This window comes from Oryctolagus cuniculus, chromosome 11 (genome assembly GCF_964237555.1).
Source record: "Oryctolagus cuniculus chromosome 11, mOryCun1.1, whole genome shotgun sequence".
Lineage (NCBI taxonomy): Eukaryota > Metazoa > Chordata > Mammalia > Lagomorpha > Leporidae > Oryctolagus > Oryctolagus cuniculus.
This window is the reverse complement of record NC_091442.1, coordinates 45,925,383-45,950,846: the sequence shown is the minus strand read 5'-3', so window position 1 is coordinate 45,950,846 and position 25,464 is coordinate 45,925,383. Positions and strand designations below refer to the sequence as shown.

At 46.7% G+C, this 25,464-nt stretch overlaps 1 protein-coding gene and 1 pseudogene across 1 annotated transcript; one reads left to right on the top strand and one right to left on the bottom strand.

Annotated features, from left to right (window-relative positions):
- Positions 1 to 1,860: 1,860 nt before the first annotated feature.
- On the bottom strand, positions 1,861 to 19,229 carry LOC138844486 (keratin, type II cytoskeletal 8 pseudogene; annotated as a pseudogene).
- Positions 19,228 to 20,643, top strand: NKX2-4 (NK2 homeobox 4). Its single transcript, XM_051845320.2, has 2 exons — positions 19,228 to 19,693; positions 20,009 to 20,643. The coding sequence occupies exons 1-2, from the start codon at positions 19,228 to 19,230 to the stop codon at positions 20,641 to 20,643; spliced, it is 1,101 nt and encodes a 366-aa protein (XP_051701280.1).
- The last annotated feature ends 4,821 nt before the right edge of the window (positions 20,644 to 25,464 follow it).

Sequence of the window (25,464 nt, the reverse complement as noted above, 5' to 3'; positions counted from 1 at the left end):
ATCATTCACTGTGAGCAGTAAGAGGAGGCATCAGTTCAGCAATAACACAGTGAATATGAAGCAGAAAGAAAGGAACAGAGGCAAGGAAGCTGTCCAGAAAACAGAGGTGGTCACAGCATCACTCACAGTGGAGAAGTCGAGGAAAAGGGCCCTGGGTGACACCTAGTGGGTCTGACAAGACGGACGGAGGCCACGTTTGATTTCCTCTATGCTCCTCTTCCTTCTCACGGGAGCTGCTCTCTGCCCACTCCCTTGCAAACACAGGTAAACCTTGAACACCAGAGTTCCAGCAGACCCTGCCTCTCACAGATTGGCTGAGCCACTCTGAGCCATTCAGCCCTTCGCAGGCATGGAGAAGTCATATTGGGGAGAGTGGGAGGAACCAAAGCATGGGCTGCTAGCACCAAAACTGCTGTTAGCCCTGTTTCTTGCCACACAGAGGAAAGTGATCTGTAGTGGAAGAAACTCCAACATGCAGAGAAACATCAGGAAATAACTGTCCTAGTGGCATCTGAATTTCTAATTTCATTTGTCCCTGACACCTGGCTGCACACCTACCCTTCTCTGATCCATGGGATCAGTCCCAGCAGCATTCAAATAAACTCTCCTTTTCACATAAATTACTTCAAGTTAGAGTCCTGTAATCTATGACCAAAAACAGTTGTGCGGCCGGCGCCGCGGCTCACTAGGCTAATCCTCCGCCTTGTGGCGCCGGCACACCAGGTTTTAGTCCCGGTCAGGGCGCCGGATTCTGTCCCGGTTGCTCCTCTTCCAGGCCAGCTCTGTGCTGTGGCCAGGGAGTGCAGTGGAGGATGGCCCAAGTGCTTGGGCCCTGCACCCCATGGGAGACCAGGAAAAGCACCTGGCTCCTGGCTCCTGGCTTCGGATCAGCGCTGTGCGCCAGCCGCAGCGGTGAGGGTGAACCAACAGAAAAGGAAGTCCTTTCTCTCTGTCTCTCTCTCACTGTCCACTCTGCCTGTCCAAAAAAAAAAAAAAAGTTGTGAATAATATGAGTTTAAATGCAAATCATGGAGCCGGCGCTGTGGCATGGTGGGTAAAGCTGCTGCCCGCCGCGGTGCGGGCATCCCATGTGGACGCCGGTTCAAGTCCTGGCTGTTCCACTTCTGATCCAGCTCTCTGCTATGGTCTGGGAGAGCAGTAGAAGATGGCTAAAGTCCTTGGGCCCCTACACCCGCATGGGAGACCTGGAGGAAGCTTCTGGCTCCGGGCTTCAGCCCAGGTCCTGCCATTGCGACCATCTGGGGAGTGAACTAGCAGATGGAAGACCTCTCTCTCTCTCTCTCTCTCTCTCTCTCTCTTTCTCTCTCTCTTCCTCTCTTTCTCTCTCTGTGTAACACTGACACTTTCAAATAAATAAATAAATCTTTAAAAATGCAAATCAGTGGCCTGAATTTCTCCATAGAGCTATATTTTCTTTTATCAAGTAAGTAGAACTTACTGAAAGAGAATCAAAGGGTCTCCTGGATTTCTATACCTGCATATTCCCTCCTTGAGAATCTCTCTTTATCTTTGTTGAGTCCCACCAACGCTGCTTTAGTTCAGGCCCTCATTTCTTGCCTACATTTTAGAACTGCCTCCTAATTGGATGTCCTGCTTCCAGCATTAATATTCCGGAATTAATTCTCTATGCTCATGCCAGTATGGCTTTTTTTTTTTTCCCAGATGGCAGAGCCAGCTGAGTCTTTATTTTGGAAAAGACAATTGAGTTGGTTCTTTGTTGGCGTCATGGGCAGAGTCCCCCCAAGGGTGGGCTTAGGGCTAGAACCAAGCCTTCTGGGTGGGTTTCTTATTCCCTGTGCTGCCCTGTAGAGCTGCCTCCCCTACGCCTCTGAGGCATCCTCAGGAGGGATGTAGCCGGAGGGGCTGCAGTGCCATGGAGTTGAGCAGGACATCGGAGGACTGGGACACCAGCTTCCCTCTGAGCGTCTCAGTCTTCTTCACAATTGTAGCTTTGAGGAGGCTGAGGAGTGACAGCCCCCACCAGAACCATAGCTGGACTGGAAGGAGGCCATAGTTGAGGCCAGGGCTTGGAAGGCCTCCACAGGCCAAGCTCAGCTTGCCTGAGTAGCCTCTGGTGCTCTTGGTATGGACACTCATGTTCTGCATCTCAGCTGGCACTCCTTGCTGTCCAAGTAGTTGGCACAACTTAGGGACCTCAATGTCCAGCTGCCCATTCATCCGCTCCTGGTACTTGCCCAGCTGCCTTGCCACATCCTAGTTGGTCTGCTGCAGGGCAGGCAACCTCCAGTTCAGCCAGCGTGGTGTTGGCATCCATCACGTCCAGCTCCCCCCACTGCGCTGCATCCGCGTGGCCGCCTCCAGGGACGCCCTCTGGCCTTTGAGGGCCTCGATCTCAGTCTGGAGCCAGCTGATGTTCCTGTTCACCTCAGAGATCTCCAGCTTTTGTGTGACACAGAACACCCCCACGTTTCCCGGCCAGCGTCTTCATCTCTTCATCCTTGATCTGGTACCTACTCCTGGCCGCAGCACAGCTGCAGTTGGCGACGTCCTTGTACTGGGTGCAGACCTCTACAAAGATGCCATCCACATCCAGGGACTGGCTGTTGTCCAGGGATGGGACCACAGCCATGCTTGAGACCTGGGACTGCAGCTCAGGAATCTTCTCCTCATTCAGCTGTCTGAGGACGCTGACCCCATCAGCCAGCCCGTCCAGAGGAGACTTGTTCCTGTAAGCTTCCTCCACACCTTTCCTGATTAGGACAAGTCCTTTCTCCACCACTACACACTCTCATTCTCACTCCGGAAGTTCTCCGCCAGCCAGCGCATGTCACCAAGGGCTGCCTCTTAGCTTCGGCTTTCCTTGGCCCAGTGTGTCCAGCTGCTGCAGGTTATTGATACAGCCCTCGAACATATCCATGTTACTCCAAGTTCTCTTCTCCTGCAGGAAGCTCCATGTGGTCTCCAGCATCTTATTCTGCTCCTTCAGGAAGCACATGTTGTTAATGAAGAAGGCAAACTAGTAGAAGATGGCCCAAGTCCTTGGGCCCCTGCACCCGCGTGGGAGACCCTGAAGAAGCTCCTGGCTCCTGGCTTTGGATCAGTGCAGCTCTGGCCATTGTGGCCAATTGGGGAGTGAACCAGCAGATGGAAGACCTCTATTTCTCTGCCTCTGCTCTCTCTGTGTAACTCTTTCAAATAAATAAATAAATCTTTAAAAAAAATGAAGGAGGCAAACTTTTTTGTGAGGGTCTCGATCTGTTCCTTTTTGGTATGCATAGCCTGGATGTTGGGGTTCACCTCTAGCATGAGGGGGTCTCAGCAGGATCTGGTTCACTGAGACAGCTATGATGCGCGCACACACACACACACACACACACACCCTGGCCAGGCACTTTGTTGTTGCCCAGGCAATCCAAATCTGCCACTGCCGTCCACCCAGGAGGAGCTCAAGGAGCTGACGTGGGCTCTGGGTACACTTGTATAGCAGTGGCTGGTGAAGGCACTGAGGCCAGACGCAGGACTTCTGAGCCACCCTGATGGACTGGTGAAGGCTGGCATGGAGGCAGGAGGGCCAAATGAGAGACTGCAGGATGACTTTCCCAACCTAAATCCAGCCTTACTCTCTACGGACCAAGGGACGATGACTGAGCACGGCACACAAAGTCCTTCATGATCTGGATGCTGCCACACCTCCCAGTGCCACTTAGCACACAGTCAGTTGGGCCTGGCACATGGCAGATGATCAGTAAACATCCACTAACTTGAACTGCTTCTATGCCTTTGAACATGCTCACGGGTCTGGAATACCACTTCCACCTTCTAACTCCCTGATGTATAAAACTTACCCCCACGGATCACTTCAGCAACACACTCTCCTCAGCCAGGGCCAGGTGCCACTCCTCTCACACATAACTATCTCAGCGCTTATTAAAATAAATTACAAAGACTGGTTTGCCTCTCTCTCTCTCTCTCTCTCTACCAATACCCCTCCCCTCGCCTCTCTCCTCCCCGCCCCCCTCTTCTTTTTGCCTGTTCTGTGTGGGGAGCAACTCGGACTAGACTAAGTTACTGGAATTAAGACTTATTCTATGCATCTGCTCTCCCACAATATGGCGCTGAGAAGGGAAACAGCTTCTACACAGCTGCCTCCAGTTCAACCAATAAACTGTAGGACCTACTCGTGATTGGAGGAGAGCAGCGTACTCGGCGTGTGGGTAGCAGAGTTGGGATTGGCGGAAGAGGACTATAAAGGAGGAGAGAGACAACATGCACCAGGAACATCTAAGGGGAACATCTGAAGGAACACCTGTGCAGCCCCCGAGAGAGCCGGCCGGCGGTATGCCGCTCCCCTGCGGAAGTGGGGAATGTGGCAGGGGGAACCGCCCTTCCACGGAGGTGGAAGGGTCGGTAGCCAACCTGGGAAGGACCAGCAGCCAACCCGGGAAGGACCAGCAGCAAACCCGGGGAGGGCCGAGCAGACGAAAGAACAGCGCAGGGTCCTGTGTCGTTCCTCCACGAAGACGGGGAGCGACATAATGGTGCCGTGACTCGGATAGGAAACCTAGGAGGGAAGAAGCAGGAAAATACCGGAGAGAGAGACTAGAGGAGCCTAGGGGAAAGCCGGACGGAAAAGGTGCCGGAAGAAGCTATTGAAAGCCTAGGCATAGACTCGGATATGGACTGTGGGAAAGAAGTTAGGATTTAAAGTGAAAGCAAGAAGAAACTTAGACTCAGATACGGACTGCAGGTTGAAAGTGAAAGTGAAACCTATAAGAAACTTAGACTTGGATACGGACTGTGGGGAGAGGCCAGGAGAAATGAGGGAGGAATATTGTTGGAAGAAAACTTAGGGAAACATACTGGGTAGAGAAAAATGTTAGGGAGGATGAAGCCACGAGTGCAGGCCGAGGCGGAAATGGAAGCCATCTTGGAATTCTTCAAGTCAGCCCGGGGAGCAAGAGGCGAAGATCTGGAACCAGAGGCAGAGACGTGGGCCGCCAGGTTGGAATTTGCCAGGTTAGTCCGGGGAACTTGGACTGAATGCCGGTGGTGGCGGAAACGTGAGCTGGGGTTGTGTGACTCGCGGAAGCCGCCGTGTGCAGAGAGAGCACAGGGCGTGAATAGATAGGGAACTCGGGGCTGGCGCGAGGCAGTGGTACGGACGCGAAGGGCGTGGAGACCGCGGAGCGCGCGAAGCCAAGCCGCGCAGAGCCGGGAAGCCGCGCAGATGAGAGAGGCGCGGGCTGAAGCGGCTCAGAGCCGGGAAGCCACCGAGAAGCAGCCTCGGGGCGGGCGCCGGGAAGCCGCAGGGATAAGAGAAACAGAAGTTTAGAAGTAAAATGAGAGAAATAGGAATGCTGGAAGATAGAAGCAAAATGGGAGAAATAGGAATGCCCGGAGATAGAGAAATAGAGAAATAGAAAGGCCTCCCCACAACATGGCAATGAGAGAGCTTGGATTCGGTCTGCCTGATTAGTGAGGTGATGAGCACCTGCAGGCGGCTAGCAGCTTATGCGCCGCAGGTCACCGAAGACAGGCACGTTATCAACACCAATAAGTCACCCCACAACATGGCAATGAGAGAGCTTGGATTCGGTCTGCCTGATTAGGGCGATAAGCACCAGCAGGCAGCTCGACCAGAGTATGAGCTGCAGGTCACCGAAGATAGGCACGAATCAACACCAATAAGCCTCCCCACAATATGGCAATGAGAAGGCTTGGATTCGGTTTGCCTGATAGGGCTTGTAAGCACCTGCAGGCAGAGCAGAGCATGCGCTGCAGGGCACCGAACACAGGCACGCATCAGCGCCTAAAAACCTCCTCACAACATGGCGAAGAGAGGACCCGGATTCGGTTTGCCTGATTGATAGGACTTGTAAGAACCTGTGGGCAACTCTAGCAAGCAGAGCAGAGTGTGTGCCGCGGGGCACCGAAGACAGGCGCGTATCAACGCCAAAAAATAAAAAGAAAGGGGGATCTGTGGGGAGCAACTCGGACTAGACTAAGTTACTGGAATTAAGACTTATTCTATGCATCTGCTCTCCCACAATATGGTGCTGAGAAGGGAAACAGCTTCTACACAGCTGCCTCCAGTTCAACCAATAAACTGTAGGACCTACTCGTGATTGGAGGAGAGCAGCGTACTCGGCGTGTGGGTAGCAGAGTTGGGATTGGCGGAAGAGGACTATAAAGGAGGAGAGAGACAACATGCACCAGGAACATCTAAGGGGAACATCTGAAGGAACACCTGTGCAGCCCCCGAGAGAGCCGGCCGGCAGTGTGCCGCTCCCCCGCGGAAGTGGGGAATGTGGCAGGGGGAACCGCCCTTCCACGGAGGTGGAAGGGTCGGTAGCCAACCCGGGAAGGACCAGCAGCCAACCCGGGAAGGACCAGCAGCAAACCCGGGGAGGGCCGAGCAGACGAAAGAACAGCGCAGGGTCCTGTGTCGTTCCTCCACGAAGACGGGGAGCGACAGTTCTGCATTTTGCGCTATCTATAGCATGGTTCTGGGTATATGATGGGAAATTCACAAAAGCTTACTGGGAGAAAGAAAGAGCTCCTACTCATGTGGGTGTTTTCTCCAAGGGCTCAAAGCCTTTCCATCTGTAGACACAGATCTAGCAGTTGCTATTTTAGCAAACAATACTGGAAGACACTTGTGTTACGTTAATTAGGGGTGCCCTTCAGCAATACTGTTAAATATTGCAATGTTTCCACTGGGGGTTTCCAAGATATAACACTCAAGGTGCTTCTGTGTTGGCCGGGAATTTTCCACAGGCAAACTACTTGCATAAGAAAGTTCTCTGGTTTGTTGATTCCAGGCTAGTCCAGTTGCTTTTCTTCAAAAAGGAAAGAAAATTGCCTTCCTCTATGCCTAGAGATTCATGCTTTCCCAAAGGAGTACAGGATTTTTTTTCAGCACTCTGGCTACAGAATGTCATGAAACAAGAAGAGGTTATGTGAGGGAGAGGTGTCACAGGGTGGGCAGCAGAAGACTCCAAAGAAAGAAATCTCTCAGGCCGGCGCCTGCAGCTCCCTAGGCTAATCCTCCCCCTTGCAGCGCCGGCACACCGGGTTCTAGTCCCGGTCAGGGCACTGGATTCTGTCCCAGTTGCCCCTCTTCCAGGCCAGCTCTCTGCTGTGGCCAGGGAGTGCAGTGGAGGATGGCCCAAGTACTTGGGCCCTGCAACCCATGGGAGACCAGGAGAAGCACCTGGTTCCTGCCATCGGATCAGCGCGGTGCGCCGGCCGCAGTGCGCCAGCAGCAGCGGCCATTGGAGGGTGAACCAATGGCAAAGGAAGACCTTTCTCTCTGTCTCTCTCTCACTGTCCACTCTGCCTGTCAAAAAAAAATATTAAAAAAAAAAAAAGAAAGAAATCTCTCACCTGGCCCAGACCCACTGGTAACGTCTACTGGGCACCAACCTCTGCAACAAAACATAGCATTTTAGGAAATATGTCCTTCTGCAGCTCTCATAAAGAAAGGAGTGAAAGAATAAATAAAGCAAACATTTATGGGACTATTATTATGGTGATTTAATATGCTGATTAAACCTATTTAATCTAACCTCACATTTAACCTTTCATTTTTTAAAAAAATATATTTATTTATTTGAAAGAATTACAGACAGAAAGAGAGAGAGAGAATCTTCTATCTGCTGGATCACTCCCCAGATGGCCACAACGTCCAGGTCTGGGCCAAGCTGAAATCAGGAGCCAGGAGCTTCTTTCTAGTCTCCCACAGGGGTGCAGGGGCCCAAGGATTTGGGCCATCCTCCACTGCTCTCTCAGGCACATTAGCAGGGAGCTGGATCAGAAGTGGAGCCCCTGGGACTCAAACCAGTGCCCATATGGAATGCTGGTGTCACAGGCAATGGCTTTACCCACTATGCCACAATGCAGGCCCCTTTCATTTTTACGGATGAAAAGCTAGAGATTCAGAACAGTTAAGTAAAATTTGCCATCAAAATTTATTTAGTTGAGTAGGATTCAACCTGTCCATCTAATGCTAAAGCATAATTGCTTTTTACTGTACATATTCTTCTTAACAAGTATGAAAATGAAAATATATTGTTTTTGCCTAAAATTTTTGGTAGTTTGAATACTTAATAGAAGTATTCCTGGATATAATTTAGGAGATTTTTCCTTCACACTTTATTTCTTGGAAAATTTTTTCCTTTTGGTTCTTCAAAATGAGCAATAGTATTTCTACAAATGGAGAAATATTATATACTACGTATGTTAAAAATTAATCATGGGGCTGGCGCTATGGCATAGTGGGTAAAGCCACTGTCTGCAGTGCTGGCATCCCATATGGGTGCTAGTTTGAGTCCCAGCTGTTCCACTTCCGATCCAGCTCCCTGCTTTGGCCTGGGAAAGCAGAAGATGACCCAAGTCCTTGGTCCCCTGCATCCACGTGGGAGACCTGGGAGAAGCTCCTGGCTCCTGGCTTCAGGTGTGCAAAGCTCCAGCCATTGCAGTGATCTGGGGAGTGAACCAGCAGATGAAAGATCTCTCTCTCTACCTCTGCCTCTCTGTAGTTCTGCTTTTCAAATAAATAAATAAATAAATAAATAAATAAATAAATAAGTCTTTTAAAAAAGATGAATTATGGGGCAGGTGTTAATGGTGCAATGGGTTAACCCACCGTTTGGGACCCACTTCCCATACTGGAATGCTGGTTCAAAGTCCTACTACCTCTGCTTCTGATCCAGCTCCCTGCTAATGCACCCTGGGAGGTAGCAGGTAGGGCCCCTGCCATCCATGTGGGAGACCTAGAGTTCCAGGATCTTGGCTTCAGATTGGCTCAGGCCTAGCTGTTGCAAGCATTTGGAGAGTGAGCAAGCAAATGGAAAATTTCTTGATCTCTTATGTTTTCTCTCTGTTGCTCTTTCCAGTAGAAGAAAATAATCAAATTTTTTTAAAGGAATGAATCAAACTGCTAATTTTTTTAAAAAATTATTAGTGTTGGAGAGAGATATGGAGAGAAAAGTCACGTACAGTTGACCTGTAAACTAACAGTCTTTCTGGGATGCAATTTGGTAACCTCTACCAAAATGGCTAATAAACTTCTGCTTCTGATTCAATTTTACTTCTAGAAACATCCTGCAGAGCTTGGACCAGTACACGAAGATCTGCATGTCTACTGGAACATTATGTATAAGGACTGAAGGGAAGAGGGGAGAGAGAAGTGAAGGGAGGGAGGGGGCAAAGGAAAGAATAGCCGAAACTCATTGACAGAGGAATGGTTAAATAACTTATGGTAAAGCCACATCATGGAATATAATGTGGTCGTTAGAAAGAATGATGATGACGAACGTGTCCTGCTGTGAGAACCCGTGTTTACAAGGAGCATATGTGTACATACTGATGTGTGAAAGTTGATATAAATCAAATGACGAAAGGGAAGCACAGTATGTGTCACGATACCACTACATTTTAAAACAGTGAGAATGTATCTTCCAGACATGTGACTCCTGTACATCAATCTAAAGCACTATTTGGGGCCGGAGTTGTGGCGTAGCGGCTAAAGCTGCTGCCTGCAGTGCTGGCATCCCATATGGGGGCCAGTTTGAGTCCCGGCTGTTCCACTTCCAATCCAGCTCTCTGCTATGGCCTGGGAAAGCAGTAGAAGATGGCCCAAGTCCTTGGGCCCCTGCACCCATGTGGGAGACCCAGAAGCAGCTCCTGGCTCCTGGCTTCAGATAGGCACAGCTCTGGCCCTTGCAGCCAACTGGGGAGTGAACCAGCAATGGAAGACCTCTTCTTCTCTCTTTGCCTCTCCTCTCTCTGTGTAACTCTTTCAAGTAAATAAATAAATCTTTTTAAAAAATAAAGCACTACTCTATGTATTTCCATATTTCAAAAATTGTTTTTCAACAAATTTCTATTACTTCAGCAATTTTTAACAATATTGTGCTGATATCAACAATCAATGACAGTGACATACAAATAAAATACATGTAATTCACTATAACCTGAGAAGTTACATTGTTAGCTTTTCTAAGGAAATGATTTTATTACTGTAGTACCTATAGAACAGAAATGCTGGTTATCACTGCTTTAGTAACTCTACTTATAGCCACACGAGACTTTCAAACTTTCTGCTGTTCTTACAAAGAAAATTAATATAAAACAAACACCCAGTGAGAGAGAGAAAAAAAGAGAGAGAGTGAGAGAGCTCTCCCCATCTGCTGGTTCACTCCCAGAATGCCTTCAATGACCCTGAGCCAGGTCAGGAGCCAAAGCCAGGAGTCAGGAACTCAATCCAGGTCTCTCCCAAGGATGGCAGGAACTCAATTATTTGGGCCATCACCATGGCTTCCTAGGATCTGCATTAGCAGGAAGCTGGAGTTTTAGCAGCCAGAACCGGGGATCAAATGCAGACACTGCAACATTAGGTGTCCCAACTGGCACCCTAACCACTATGCCAACGGCCAGCTCCTGCATTTTCATTTGATTCACTTTTCCATGAACTTTCTTAAGTTCCTGTGCATATGTGGAATGTATGTAAAACATATATTTGTGTGATATATGTAAGTATAATTTAAAATAGTATATAAATGTAAATAAAGACATATATATATATAAAATTCAAAATCCTGTTTAAAGTCAGATCATGTGTGTCAGGAATAAGTTTCCTCTCTCTGATAACAGAAGGACTCCTCGTCTCCTTTTCTAAGGCACTTGGGAGGGGCGGGCATTTGGCATAGCAGGTAAGGCACCTCTTGGGACACTCTCTCATCAGGTCGTAGTGCCTGGGTTTGAGCCCTGGCTCTGGCCCTGATCCCAGCTTCCTGCTGATGTGCACCTGGGGAAGCAACAGAGGATGGCTCTACAATTTCTGGATTTCTACCAGCAATGTGTGAGACACAGATTGTGTCCCAAGTTCCTGGCTGTAGCCTGCCCTAGTGTGACTGTTGTAGGCATTTGGTGAGTAAAGCAGCAAATGAAAAATCTTTCTCAGTCTCTTTCAAATGATGGAAATAAATTAAAAAAAAATAAAGGCACTCAGGACCCTATTTAGTATATCATAATCACTTGATAAATTCCTAGTTAACATGATTAAACTCTTAGTTACACAATTGTTTATGTTCTTTCCAGTTCTATTTGTTTTGGGGGATTTTTAGTATGGAAAAAGAGTAAGCAGGTTCATGATTCTACTATCTTTTTATATTTAGACAGCTTTATAAGAAGAAACTAGACATACAGTTTGGCATCAAAGGACTAAAGTAGGACAGATACATATACATCCAAATTTTGGTGACATCATTATAAGTTTCCTAATAACATACTGTTGAACAATGTTGTGGGGTTCATGAACTCTTCTTTGAAAACTATGTAGTTCAGAGCTAGACTATGTCATCCTGCACCCACTTCTCATGGTCTTCACCTGAGCTGATTACGTGTTGAGATCTCAAATATTTTTGGAAATGGCCCATCTAACAAACCAACCTTAGGAAACAATAACTCCATCTGCTATTGAACTATTATGAATTTTATATTCAGTGCTCCTTCTATGAAGCCTACCATAAGAAAAGTGTTAGGAAACGCTCCTTAGCCTGAACAATCAGGGACGTTTTTTCTTCCAAAACATAAGGAAAATGTAACTGGCTTTTTGAGTTAACCACTATGAAGCATAGAACCAAGTCTGAGGCTCAATTATAAGAATTTGGTAGGTTTTATAGTCCTGTCCACTTAACTATTTTATACCCATATCTTAACATCCTACTCTTTTATAAGATCTTTATAAGATCCTATTTTTTCTTAATACAATTCCTCCTGATTCTCTGTGTCAAAACATCTCCGGCCGGTGCCGCAGCTCACTAGGCTAATCCTCTGCCTTGCGGCACCAGCACACCAGGTTCTAATCCCAGTCAAGGCGCCGGATTCTGTCCTGGTTGCCCCTCTTCCAGGCCAGCTCTCTCCGTGGCCCGGGAAGGCAGTGGAGGATGGCCCAAGTGCTTGGGCCCTGCACCCCATGGGATACCAAGAGAAGCACCTGGCTCCTGGCTTCGGATCAGCGCGGTGCGCCGGCCGTGGCGGCCATTGGAGGGTGAACCAATGGCAAAAGGAAGCCCTTTCTCTCTGTCTCTCTCTCACTGTCCACTCTGCCTATCCAAAACAAAAGAAAACAAAACAAACAAAAAAAATCTCCATGAGATAAAATTTGCTTGAATAGAATAAAGCTGGGTACCTGTATTCATCTATTACTTATGGAGTTAAATACAATCATATATTGTATATTGAATATCCAAAACATTCTTCATTTCTCTATTTAATAAGGGTAGAGATACCCTTGACTTATTAAGATCCATGAGCAGACAGTCTCTCTATGTCACACAAATTTTTTTCATGGGCACAGCACTTAAATAACACTTGCACCTACTAAACCTGGGTTATAGGTGAAGATGATTTCAGAGGGCACTGGAAACCCCAGGTTTCTCTTCAATCCTCCAGTGTCTTTAGAAAGCGATTTGTAAACCACCATTTCTGCCACCATTTTAATCTCTGCAAATTGTTGGTAAGAGCTGCACCAAGGCAGTCTGTCACCAGTTATGTTCCCGATAGTAGCTCAGTCAACATGTACTACACTGACTAAAGAAATACTGCATTTAACAGAACCATCCCACTACCAGAGTATTTATAGAATAACATTTGTGAAATACTTTCCAGGTTTTTCAGAGCATTTTTATAATTACAAGTACATAAAGTGTCAAAAGAATCTATTAAAAATTGCCTCATAAAGTATTCCATTACCCAAATGCTAGAACTTATGTACATTAAATGTTAATACGCCCTTCACAGTTCAAGATCTATTTCAATTGTGAACTTCAGTTAAAAGAAAATTTGAAACCAAACTTTTTTTTTAAAATAATTTACCCATTGAGATTTGCCATTTTTCTTTTTAAAAATGTAGTCACTTTTTTTTTTTTTTTTTTAGGGAAAGAGAGAGTGAGTTCCCAGGTGCTGGTTCATTCTCCAAACGCTAGGGAGCCAAGAATTCAATGCAGGTATCCAGGGCCATCAGTTGCCGCAGGCCAGGGTGCTGAAATCCAGAGCAGAGTTTGGACTCCACACTGGGCACTCTGATACAGGATGAGGGCATCCCCAGCAGTGTCATAACTGCAGTGCCAAAGGCTGGCCCCGAGTTTTTACAGGTATCTGAGTTTTCTTTAATTGATTTTGGATATATGCGTATTTTACATTAGAAGAGGTGATTTAACTCCAGATGTTCACACATTTCTGTTTTCTTGTTCTTGTTTTTATTTTAAACTGATACGCAACAACTGAACATCTTAAGAGAGTACCATGTAACATCTCAGTACATTTGTACATTGTGCCATGTCCACTTTAGGGGGAACGTAACTATCTCTTCAACTACTTATCATCTCTTTTTGTTGACAACATCCAAAATTCCCTTGACTTTAAAACATACATGTATATATTCACACATGCACACACACATATATGTGTGTGTATACGGTACATTATTGGTGCCTGCAGTCACCTGTGTAACAAAACCCCAGAGCTCCTCTCTCCAAACTGTAACTTAGTACCCATGAACCAACCTCCTCCATCTACCCCTCCTCCCTCCTCTCTTCAGCCTCTGGTAGCCACCACATGTTGTATTTTTTTCTTGTTTGCCTGCTAGACACTTACACATTTTTAATGGCATGTCAATGATAAAATTCATCCCTTTAAGCTGATGCTGACTTTCTCAAGCAATTTTTATTTCTCTGGGTTGATATTTGGGCTGAATTCCAGTGTCTTTTGGTAATTTTGTGAAATGTCCATGATTTCTAAAAACAACAAGAGTTTGAATCACCTTTTTAAAGATTAGCCCTACACAATTCCCTATAAAGAAAGATCAAATTTTTTTATACTAAGCACTTCATTTCAAAACCTTTATAATATGTACTAGATTTGTGGACAAATCAGATCCCATTTTTAGTTCACTTTACAAGATGTATATTTTGGGACAATAATTATTCATTTTCAAGTCTATCTGAAAGATATGTTGTGATTTAAGACTCATTTTATGCATTTAAAAAAATCTTATAAGACAACTGTTGTCAGGTTTTCCTTGTGGTACTTACTGAATCAAGTAGATTAATAAAACTGCTTTACCTTAAGGTTTTTTAAATGTAATTCAATGAATCAATAAACTGCTTAAAATCTACCAAATTATTGATTTATGAGGCGAATAGTCTATTGCCTCCTTCTAAGCACAAGTCTCAACCCAGAATTCAGACAGATGAATATTACTATCTGTTAAGTATCTCAATATTAGCAGTACACAAGAACAAAAGGACTAAAAAGGGCAGATTATCCTCCAATTGCAATATTATCATAGTTACTTATTCTAAAATGTACATCATAAAACTTTATTAACAAACATAACTTAGTAATCAATTTACCAAGGCATCTAAAACTGAGTTCTTTCAAGTAAGCCATGGCAACAAATAACCCAATCACCTATTCAGATGTAAAAATGGATACCTTCTTTCATAATTACAAATTAGTTTATAAATGTACAGTGATACATAATAGACTTGTACGAGAGAAAAAAAATCCTTACATTGAATCCACTGACCCTCTTAGATTTTGAAAATAAGAAAAAATTGATGAAAGCATGTATTTTTAAATGTTAAATGTAGTCATCCTAATTAGATGAGTATGGAGTTATGGCAGAACATTTAGAATAACTATTTCCCAACAAAAAATAACAGAAATATGGTTTTGTTTAAAACTCAAAGGATGTTTTTCCTATAAAAAGTCATCATAGTCTAACATGCTTTAAACATTCTAGATAAGCAAGATACGCAAGTAAATTTATTATTCAGAAATAAAATATCATTTTAATGTTACCATTGTTTTCCCCATATCATATACTACTTCCTCTAAAAACTAATTCTTAAAACACAGAAAAAATTCCATTGTCTACCTCAAACTTACAATCTCAGGGTGAGAGAACTGTGACACACTGGAGAATTGTCATGTTGTTATTCATCAACTAGAGCTTAATATCATTCTCGATACAGACTGAAAACTAGTACGGCAGCTAGGGCATGAAGGGACTTTTTTTTTTTTTTTTTAGAAATCATTTAATTGAATCTAATTATTATGATGATTTAGGGAACAATTATGTCTTTAACATTAACCATTCTCACATGGTACTAATAATCCTCTTCACCTACAATATACTAGTTGGTCAGGAAATAGAAAACTATTTCTAACCTAAAATATTTGACTCTTAGGAAAAAGTAACTCAACATTGTTTAAGAATAGTTAAATTGCAAAGATTTTGCATTTTGTGAAAAAAAAAGAAAAGATCACCATGCCACAGAGAAATAACAAAGTTAAGCAAATACAAGTGCAAAATTGTAAGAAATTTTAAATAATGGAAGTAAACATTTAAAACAAAAAGCCTTCATGGGAACGAAAAAGAAGAACCAGATTTCACGATCTAGTAAAATAAGCAAAAAATTTTAAAACAATTCAACTTTGTGTTTCAGCCATGTTTCTTCTTTATAACCTCAAAGTTTTCTGCAAAAATACTATCTTTGATGTTTTCTCTATTCTTTCCCAACTGCAAAGAAGATTATTTTGAAGCTAATCCCACAGCATGAGAGTTTTATTAATCAAATTATTTCACAACTATTTTAAACTAATCACAAGGGCAGCAAGTGTCTCCTTTCTAACAGGCACTTATGTTCTTGAGCGGCGAGCAGAAAGTTGTATTTTCAAACGTAGTTAGTCTTGGGGAGGAAATTCAGGACAGCACAGAAAACACTTCGCTCGCAGTGCTGCCTGGAACTCCACTTCAAAGCCGGCACGTCAGAACCTTTCCCCGCTCCTCCCGGGCTCCCTTGCAAGAGCTCTCTTGACAAGAGCAAACTCCTGCAGAATTCTGCCAAACGTTTTTGGCCCTGAGGTTAACCCAGCAAAGATTTTCACAAATGCCACATGTTTGTCAGAGAGCCAAGGGACCCTGCTCAATCTTTTTGTCTAAGAAAGAGTGTCTACTTCTGCCACAGCCTATTTAAGTTTTCAGTGTTCAGTGCAATGTGTGAAACCAGAAAAACCTAAACTATAGGAAAAAAAAAAAAAAAAAACACAACAACAAAAAAGCAAGGTATCAAATCCTACACAGCCTGCTCTGCCTTGGGTATAAAATGGCTCTCCCCAGAAGAACAGGAGTACCCAGTGTCTCTTGACTGAGGAACTGGAAAGCTGGGGAGCTGGAGGGTAGAAGGAGGACCCTCTCTGCTCACTATATCCTCTTTGGGAGTATTTGCCTTTTTTTTTTTTTTTTTTTAAGATGCCCTCATTGTTTTTAGAGAAGAAATATCATTTCCTGTGAAATCCAGTTTAGTCAATAGTATGTAAGAATCTACTAAGTAGAAACTTCCATTCATAATTTGAGCTGACAATAATCTGATGAAATAAATTAGATAAAAGGCTTCAATGGACTGGCAGACTTTTAAAATGTGTGTCTGTATATAAATGTGAGTGTGCAGCCTCCGCCCCAGACTACATCTGTCTTCAGACTCTTCTACACAGTGTTTATGTCTAGAAAGAGACACAAATGATTAACAGGGAGAAATGATACAGATAGTAGCTATTTTTTTTCTTTCCCTCAGAACTGTTCATCTCCAGCGCAGAAGTACTATTTGGCTCATTGTGTCCCTAAGCAGTTAGAAAGTGATGCTCTGGAGAGAATTTTCAGATAGGATAAAGTGAGTATTTTTTAATACACGAGTCTTTCAGATGTAAACGGATTTATAGCAGGACCCAGTATCATTCAAAAGCAAACAACCCCACAACAACTTGTTGTTGTTGTTGTGTAACTTGCAGTGTAACTAATTATAAGTTGCTGTATTAAAGTTCCATAAAGAAAATTTCCTGACATGAAAAGTACAGCCTGCAAACAGAGGAAGTAGTAATCACCCAGAAAACTGCAGTTGTAAACAATGTCTCAATTTGGAGAACTAATCAACATGGAGATGATGATAACAGTTTTGTTTCTGAAATACGTTTGACTTTGAAAAATGGTTCATAAGTGACTTTTCTTCACAAATGTCATCAACAGGGCTATTATTTTTTACTTACCTTGCTGTCTCTGATGAGAGCTTGACAAGATTTTCTGTTTTTCACTTCAGCTAATAAATACATGCAAACAATACAATTTAAACTGAAAACTTTAAAGTCAAATTGGAGTTTTCAGAATGATCCCAGAAACTGCTTCCACATATAAGTGCTTCTTTGTGTATCATTGATTTTTTTTTTTTTAAATAAGGAGGCAACTCCATTGTTGGTGAAGATGAAGACCTAGCTCAAGTGTCTCAAGTTCTGGCAAGATGTGTAAAAGTAGCATCCTATTACAATGGTAGCAGTGCCAGTCTTGCTAAGTCAGTAGCCAGCATCTGTAAACAATTCAAATAATCTTGCTGTTTGTTCTGTTAGTATATATTTTACAACATCACTCTACACACTTGTTTTGTTGTCACTTTCTTCCCATTGGGCACCACATGGTCTTTTCTGAACTAGAAAAGGCAGATTCTCTGCAAAACTACAGAAATGAACAAAACAGTGATTAAAACATTAAGCACACAGAGGACAACCCAAGCAAAGGCTGAAATCAAACAGAAAGAGGAACAACATCACTGTACTTGCCTTCCAGATTTGTGCTGTCAGGTTAAACAGTTTCACAGACCCTTTTCTTTCTTCAAAAAAAAAAAAAAAAAAAAAAATCAACAAAGTCTTGCTTCACAAAGCACTCTCCTTGTTTTGTTTTTTCTTCCTCCTGCTCCGTCGACAGAAAAATTTGAAGTTGAATCTTCATTTTTCCTTTTTTTTTTTTTTTTTTTTTACTGCAAAACTGTCTTAAAAATGTAGTGCCTGCGCTTTGCACACTTCTTTTGTTTTATTCTTTGTCTTGGTCAGCACTTGGCAGAGTTCATGTCTAAGTTCATGTTTCTTTTGCAGGTAAATTAGCAAAATCAGAGGATCAAAGTTTTTTTTAAAAAATCAACTTGTCTATGATTTCTTTTGAAAGAAACGACCCCCCTTTCACCTGATTTTTGCATCCTCCTTGGACAGGTTAATATTTTTCCAGTAACAACACAACAACAAAACAAAAAGACCCATGGCAAACAGCTAGATATATTTGGAATTTCGGGTGGTTTTTTTTTTTTTTTCTTTCTTTCTCCTCTTTTTGCTCATGATCGTGATAGAGACTAACTCTCAAATCCGATAGTGATAGAGAAGGGAAAGAAAGCAATAAAGACCTTAACAGGTGCAAACTGCACACAGAGCATCTCAGCGAATCGACGTGTATCGTGTTTCCCCCTCCAGGCCCACAGGGGGTGAGAAAACAGAATACTTACAAGGTAGCATCTGCGTTATGTGTCAGTGTCTCTCTCTGTGCGTGTGTTTTCTCTCCTCTTTGGATCTGGATACTTTGAGCTAATTTGGAAGTGTCCGTTTGGTTGCCCACAAAATGATGCTCAAGGGTCTAAAGATGCATAAATTAGGGAGCCCCACAATGGCAGAGGACGGTCATTGTACCTCTTCTCTTTATGCGCTCTTGTCGTGGGACCCAAGAGCTTTTTTTTTTTTTAACACTTTAGATGATGGAGCAAGCGAGGGGCTGGTAGGGGGAAGAGGATGAGGAGAGCCAGGCACCCCCCCCCCGCCCCAAACTTAACAACACGTTCCCCCCTCCCCCAATGACCCCGGACTCGGCTACGAAGTCACTTTCAGGGAGAAAAAAAAAAAAAAAAAAAAAAAAAAAACGCGAGTCTAGACGGGGACAAGTGCGGTGTCCTCTACGTCCAGCCGCGCCGCGGGCCTCCGAGTTTGCGTGATCGCGTAAGGATGGAGAGGAGGCAAAGGGGGTGACGGTTCCCAGAAACGCTCAACGACCCCCCGTTTTTTTTTTTAATATATATATGGATTTTTTGCCTCCATGATGGGGAGGGGTGTGGGGGCGAGAGAAAAAAATGTCAATGACCATTGTTTGCTCGTTTGGGATGTTGCTCCGCCCCCCGAGTCTGTCGTAAACCTGGCGCCGGACTAAAATAAACCCCAGATCCCGCAGCGCCGGGGGGCTCGCCGCGCCCGCGCCCGCCGACTCCGCGCCACAGGCGCCGCTGCTGCTGCCGCCGCCGCCGCCGCGGCGAGGAGCGAGCGGCCGCCGCGTCCCGCCCCGGGCGCCCCTCGCTGGCCGCCCGCCGAGCCATGTCGTTGAGCCCCAAGCACACGACGCCCTTCTCCGTGTCCGACATCCTGAGCCCCATCGAGGAGACCTACAAGAAGTTCGGCAGCGCCATGGACGGCGCGCCGCCCGGCCTGGGGGCGCCCCTGGGGGCCGCGGCCGCCGCCGCCGCCGCCTACCGCGCGCCGCCGCCCGGCCCCTCCTCGCAGGCGGCGGCCGTGGCGGGCATGCAGCCGCCTCACGCCATGGCGGGCCACAACGCGGCGGCCGCGGCGGCGGCGGCGGCGGCAGCGGCGGCCGCGGCGGCCGCCACCTACCACATGCCGCCCGGCGTCTCGCAGTTCCCTCACGGCGCCATGGGCGGCTACTGCAACGGCGGCCTGGGCAACATGAGCGAGCTGCCCGCCTACTCGGACGGCATGCGGGGCGGCGCGGCCGCCGCGGCCAGCGGCTGGTACGGCGCCAACCCGGACCCGCGCTACTCGTCAAGTGAGCGGGGCCAGGCGCGCGGGACTGCGGGCAGGCGGGCGGCGCGGGTGTTTCCCGCCACAGCCCGGGACGCGAGGGTGCAGGAGCCCTGGTCCCGGGCGCGCGCGGGTAGGCGGTCCTGGGCTCCGGGCCGGCGCGCGCGGTGGTGAGGGTGGTGAGGGTGGTCCTGGGGTCCCTGGGCGTGAGCTGGCTGTGTCCGGGACGCGCGGGGATCCCGCAGAGGGTCCGGGCTTCGGGGTGCGGGGTGGGGTGGGGGTGGGCGTCGCGGCAGCCCCGCGGGCCGGCCCGCAGCTCACCGCTCGCCTCCTCCCCCAGTCTCCAGGTTCATGGGGCCGTCGGCGGGCGTGAACGTGGCCGGCATGGGGTCGCTGACGGGCATCGCGGACGCCGCCAAGTCGCTGGCGCCGCTGCACGCGGCTGCAGCGGTGGCGGCGGCGGCAGCGCCGCGCAGGAAGCGCCGCGTGCTCTTCTCGCAGGCACAGGTGTACGAGCTGGAGCGGCGCTTCAAGCAGCAGAAGTACCTGTCGGCGCCCGAGCGCGAGCACCTGGCCAGCATGATCCACCTGACGCCCACGCAGGTCAAGATCTGGTTCCAGAACCACCGCTACAAGATGAAGCGGCAGGCCAAGGACAAGGCGGCGCAGCAGCTGCAGCAGGAGGGCGGCCTTGGTCCCCCGCCGCCGCCGCCGCCGTCGCCGCGCCGCGTGGCCGTGCCCGTGCTGGTGAAGGACGGCAAGCCGTGCCAGAACGGCGCGGGCACCCCGACGCCCGGCCAGTCCGGCCCGCAGCCGCCCGCCGCGACGCCGGCGCCCGAGCTCGAGGAGCTGTCCCCTAGCCCGCCCGCGCTGCACGGCCCCGGGGGCGGCCTGGCGGCCCTGGACGCGGCCGCGGGGGACTACGGCGGCGGCGGCGTGCTGGGCGCCAACCTGCTCTATGGCAGGACGTGGTGACGGCGCGGGCCCGCAGGGTGCACGGACGGACGGGCCGAGTGCGGGGTCGGGGAGGGAATGCGCGGAGGAAGCCGAGCCTGCGCTGCGTGCGGCGGGCGCGGACCGGCAGGTGCGGACCGGCAGGTGCACGGACGCGGGCAAGGCTCCGGGGCGCTTTGCAGGGGGAGGGGGCGAGAGGCCGAGTGAAGCTGGAGGGGCATCGGGCCCCGATGTCCTCCTTCCAGAAGTTCCCAAAGGAGGCCCTGAGCTGGCTGGGCCCGCCGTCACGTTCCTAACCAAAGCTCCCAAGAGTTGGACACGTTGGAAACTTTGTCGGTGTTTGTATCCCTTTAAAGAAAACAAAGCAAAACAAACTATCAACCCAGCTTTAACGCGGAGTCCTCTCCGAAGTGGAATTTTATCTCGGGAGATTAATAACCGAAAGACCCCCGGCCCCGCCTCCGCAAGTGCAATTGCTTTCTTGTTTGCGTGAAAGTCCATTGAATCGCAGCCCAAAGTCGGCGCGCGCAGAGCCAAGTGAGTGCGGGGCGTTTGCTGCCTTTCGAGTCCCGGAGCGAAGGCATGAAATTCAAACAAACTATGGACTGTGTGGATCGAGATAGCTTTTAAAGTCGATGCTGATTTCCGAATGTGTTGGTTATTATTTGGCAAATGAATGTTTGTGTATTAACCTACAAGAAGATTTTACCCCTAAGATGCAGCTCGCCACAAGGAAAGAAAAAAAAAGGAGTTGTAATGACTTTTTATATGGAATCTAGCCCCCCTCCCCAATCCACTGACAAAATAAATGCTCCCCGTCTTTCTGTTGATATGGTATTCACTCTCTCTGAGGTATTTTCTTGTCTGGATCTGAATACCTTGATGAAGTGCTAGAACAAGCAATTGAAATGGCTAAAATCGACATCAACTAATCTGTCTTTCAAAGCATACCAAGGAGAAAGAATGAGGTGACTTACTGAATTGTAATCAAGATGTAAAGAATAAAAATATTTATAATTTTTCCATCATGTCTAGGATTTAATAGGAGTTGCACCGATTTTGTTGGTGTTTTATTGTACAGAAAATGTATTTACTCTTTAATATGCCGATTTATATTTCCTATGTTTGAAATGGATATTTAAATATAACTTAAAAGAACCTTAAGTACTTTTTTCTAAAAGTCAAGTGGTCATTTCTTTACTGTATAGAGTTCTGTGCCTTTCGTGGTTTTTTTGTTTTGTTTTGTTTTTTTACACTAGTTGGCTTGATGTGACAACACAACTCGATTTAGTCATTTAAATAACCGACATTGGAGTAGAATTACTGAAAACAGCTGAGGAATGTGAGCTTATACAATTAATGCAAATCCAGTAACGTGGACACAGTGAAGTTTTAGAACTACAGTTTGGGGTTGAAAATTTTATTTCACTTCCCTAAGCAGTTTTCTGAATGCAAAGTGCATCCATAGGAAGGTGTTTTGGAAGTTAAACCTGCACTTTCTCTGAACTGTATTTTGTATAATAAACTTAAAAAAAACCTCACTTTTTCACAGAGTGTGGAAAAAGAGTGTGAATGCATTTTTGAACGATGAGATTTAATTTGAAAACCATTTTACACAAAGAGAAGTAACCTGAGCAAATTCGTATAAAAATGGTGCACTACATCTCAACTCATGCTGTACTTTAGAAATGGCAACCATACTAGGAAAAATTTCAGAGTATGCCAGATTTCAAAATGCTCTAACACCAAATGTCAAATTACTTGTTTAGATAAGTTGCATACCACCATAATTGTACCAGAATTCTGAATTTTCATTTCTAGAAAGGTGGTGTAAACATCCACATGGTTTACAGTAATCTTTTTACAGCCCAGTACCTACAAAAACGATAGCTTATGATCTAGAGGCTCCATGTAGCATATTTTTTAGAAAATAAAAAATTCATGGATAGCTTTTCCTTGGTAATCATTTCCAGAACACGGAATCCTTTAGTTTGATGAAATTAACTATCAAAAATAATAGCGTCATCAGGAAGAAACACCTTTTTATACAATATTTTTGAAGGTGTATTTGGTGTAGACTCGTCTTTTTCTTTTCAGCATCGCTGTAAGTAGTGTACAATCCCAGCCAGAAGTAATTGATGCAGAGTTAGCATTCTATACCCACTTACTGAGTTTATGCGTGCACATCCTGAAATTCGGAATAGGTCTGAATCCTGAAGCATTAAAATAAAGGTTTTTATTATAAAATTCCACCTTCCGACTAATGCAAAGCGAGAGCTTTTTTCTTTTTCAGTCAGTGCTCTGCAGATCTTTTATAAAAACACAAACGGCCGGACTAGGTGAAACTCATTAACTGAAGAGGAGGATAAGTGTCTCCACGCCAAGAGGGAGGACTGGCGCAGGGTCTGAGCAGAACAAAGCCCCCTCAAAGTTCAGCAGATGCCACAGCAAGCCTTGGCTTCGGCAAGGCTAACTGCAGATGTGACAGCTTCCTACATGTCTGATGTCTAACTTCTCTTTTCCAACTGAGGCCAGCAAACCAAAACCCAGAATCAAGGTTGGGAAGAAGAGCAGCAGGGACTGCAGGTACTCTGCAGTCGTCGGCTCTGGGTTGTAAATTGTGAATTGTAGCGTGTGTGTGTGTGTGTGTGTGTGTGTGAGAGAGAGAGAGAGAGAGAGAGAGAGAGAGAGAGCGAGCAATTTTAAAGGACACAAGAGGGCTAATTTGTATATGGAAGGGTGGGGGGTGTAACCCAATTGTTTTCTATTTAAGGCTCTGCTTAGAACTAAAACCTAACCATCACAAGTCCTCCACAGACTTCTATCAACACAGATGTTGTGTTCCAACTCTTTTCTGCTAGTGACTGTTTACTTTCAATTTAAAGCAAATCAGAGACTCAATCCTGTTCAGTAAATATGAGCACCTTCCATAGTCTTGCTTTGTTAACTGCATTGAATACTGATGATTGTGAAAGACTTAAATTTGTGAACCGTAAGTATATAAAGACCATACCAATTGCATTTTTAGATGTGAATTTGTGCGTTAAGAGAAATAATGCGTTCTGTAGTGGCCACAGAAGTTTCGGATGCAATTCAAAGCCTGGATGATATTCTCCTGCTGTTGAATACAAGGCTATCTTGTGGGTGAAACCTTGTGCATTATTTGGGTGCCGGTTTTTTGAAACATGGTTACATGCCATCTCCAAACCCAGTGAGACAGGGAACTGAGAAACATTTTATAAACCATTAAGTAGCCTGCTGCTGCTAGTGTGTTTCCTGAAGCATCTGGAGGAGGTTCAAAGATCCCCAGACTGTGAACTGTGCACACATCCAGTCACCGAGATGACTCCGTGAGTCCAAGATCACGTTTCAAATCATATTTTTAAGTTGAGAGGTCATGGGGGAGTTTCTGGAAGAGGCTTTTGGGCTCTACCTGGTTTTGTCCAAGAAAGTTGAGCAGCAATTTAATGACATGCTTTTTGTTTTCAAATGCCACGTAACTTCTTATCTCAGTCATTGCTTAGGTGACTTCCAATAAAACGCTAACCACCAAGGTTGCCAAATTGAAGTTACGCTATTTTTGGCAGTAGTGAGCAGCTCCCGTCCCATTGCACACGGTGGCCCTCGTTGCATAGCTACTACAGCAGTGGGAAACCAGGCACACGGGCATTCAGAGTCAGGGGTGGGCTGGGGCTGGGGGGAATCCATCGAGCACCGGCGGTTTGTGAGTTTATCCATTCGTTGACCGCGCAGTCGGTCACCAGCAGAGCCTGGCTTCAGGAGAGTCGGCTCCCCGAGCCTTCTGGGGTGAGCCGCGGCCGCCACTTTGCAGGCTGTGAAGTTGATTGCCCGGGAGCGTCTAGATGTGACGTAAACTCGGTCATATTCAGACTTCGAACTTCATAACGTAGCCTGGGTGGGAAGGAAGACCGCGTCCGCTAATTCCTTGCAGCCTTTGTACAAGGAATTGAGACAAAGCCACCGGGCGCGTTCAGGAGCGGCGCCGCATCCAAGGAACGGAGCGAGGATGCTGCCCACAATGCCGCCCCAGAGGTTCGAGGTCCGAACTCTCCCGCGTCCGTGCGCGGGACTCCCGGGCAGCCCGGCGGGGTCTGCGGAGCAGGTGCGGCGCCCGCACGCGAGGGCCGGGCCGGGCAGGGCAACGAGCCCGGCGCGAGGCGCAGGGGAGACCGCGGCGCCGGAGCCCCACGTGCGCCGAGGGCCGAGCGCTTCCTGTCCCCGCAGGGCGAGGACCTGGGCCTGTGACTCCCGAGAAGCAGCCGGTGGGCCCGCGCCGCCGTGCTCGGTCGCCGTCACCACCCCGCCTCCACGCACCTGACCGCCCAGGCGCCCCGCGTCACCCAACTCGCCTTTGTAAACCTGAAAGGCAAACTAATCCCGGGGTGGAGGCGGTCTTGGACGTTCAGTCCCTCACCCCTTTTGATCGTTAGCTGCTCTCGCCGGCCCCCCTGTGTCACAATACTCAAGCTGTTCCTGGTGCTGAGATTTGAGAAAAATCCTTAACGTGCGAGCTGAGTGGATGGGGGATGTGGTCTATTTAAAGATAATATGAACTACCGGGAACTGGCCTGCTTAATTTGACATCAGAATTCAGAGGAGAGATGTGTAGGTGGACACAGTATGGACTTGAAGCTCTGGAAAGCATTTTACTTGTCAAACAAACGGGGCATTGTTTCTGGAAGATGCCAATGCCCGGACAAGCTGGAGAGAGATGGAGGATGAAGAGGGGGAAGACTTCGAAGGGAGCCAGGGAGAGGGACCAGCCACCTGTTCGCAGAGGCAGTCTCATGCTGTCATTCATCATTCAGGCAGTTCTGCCTA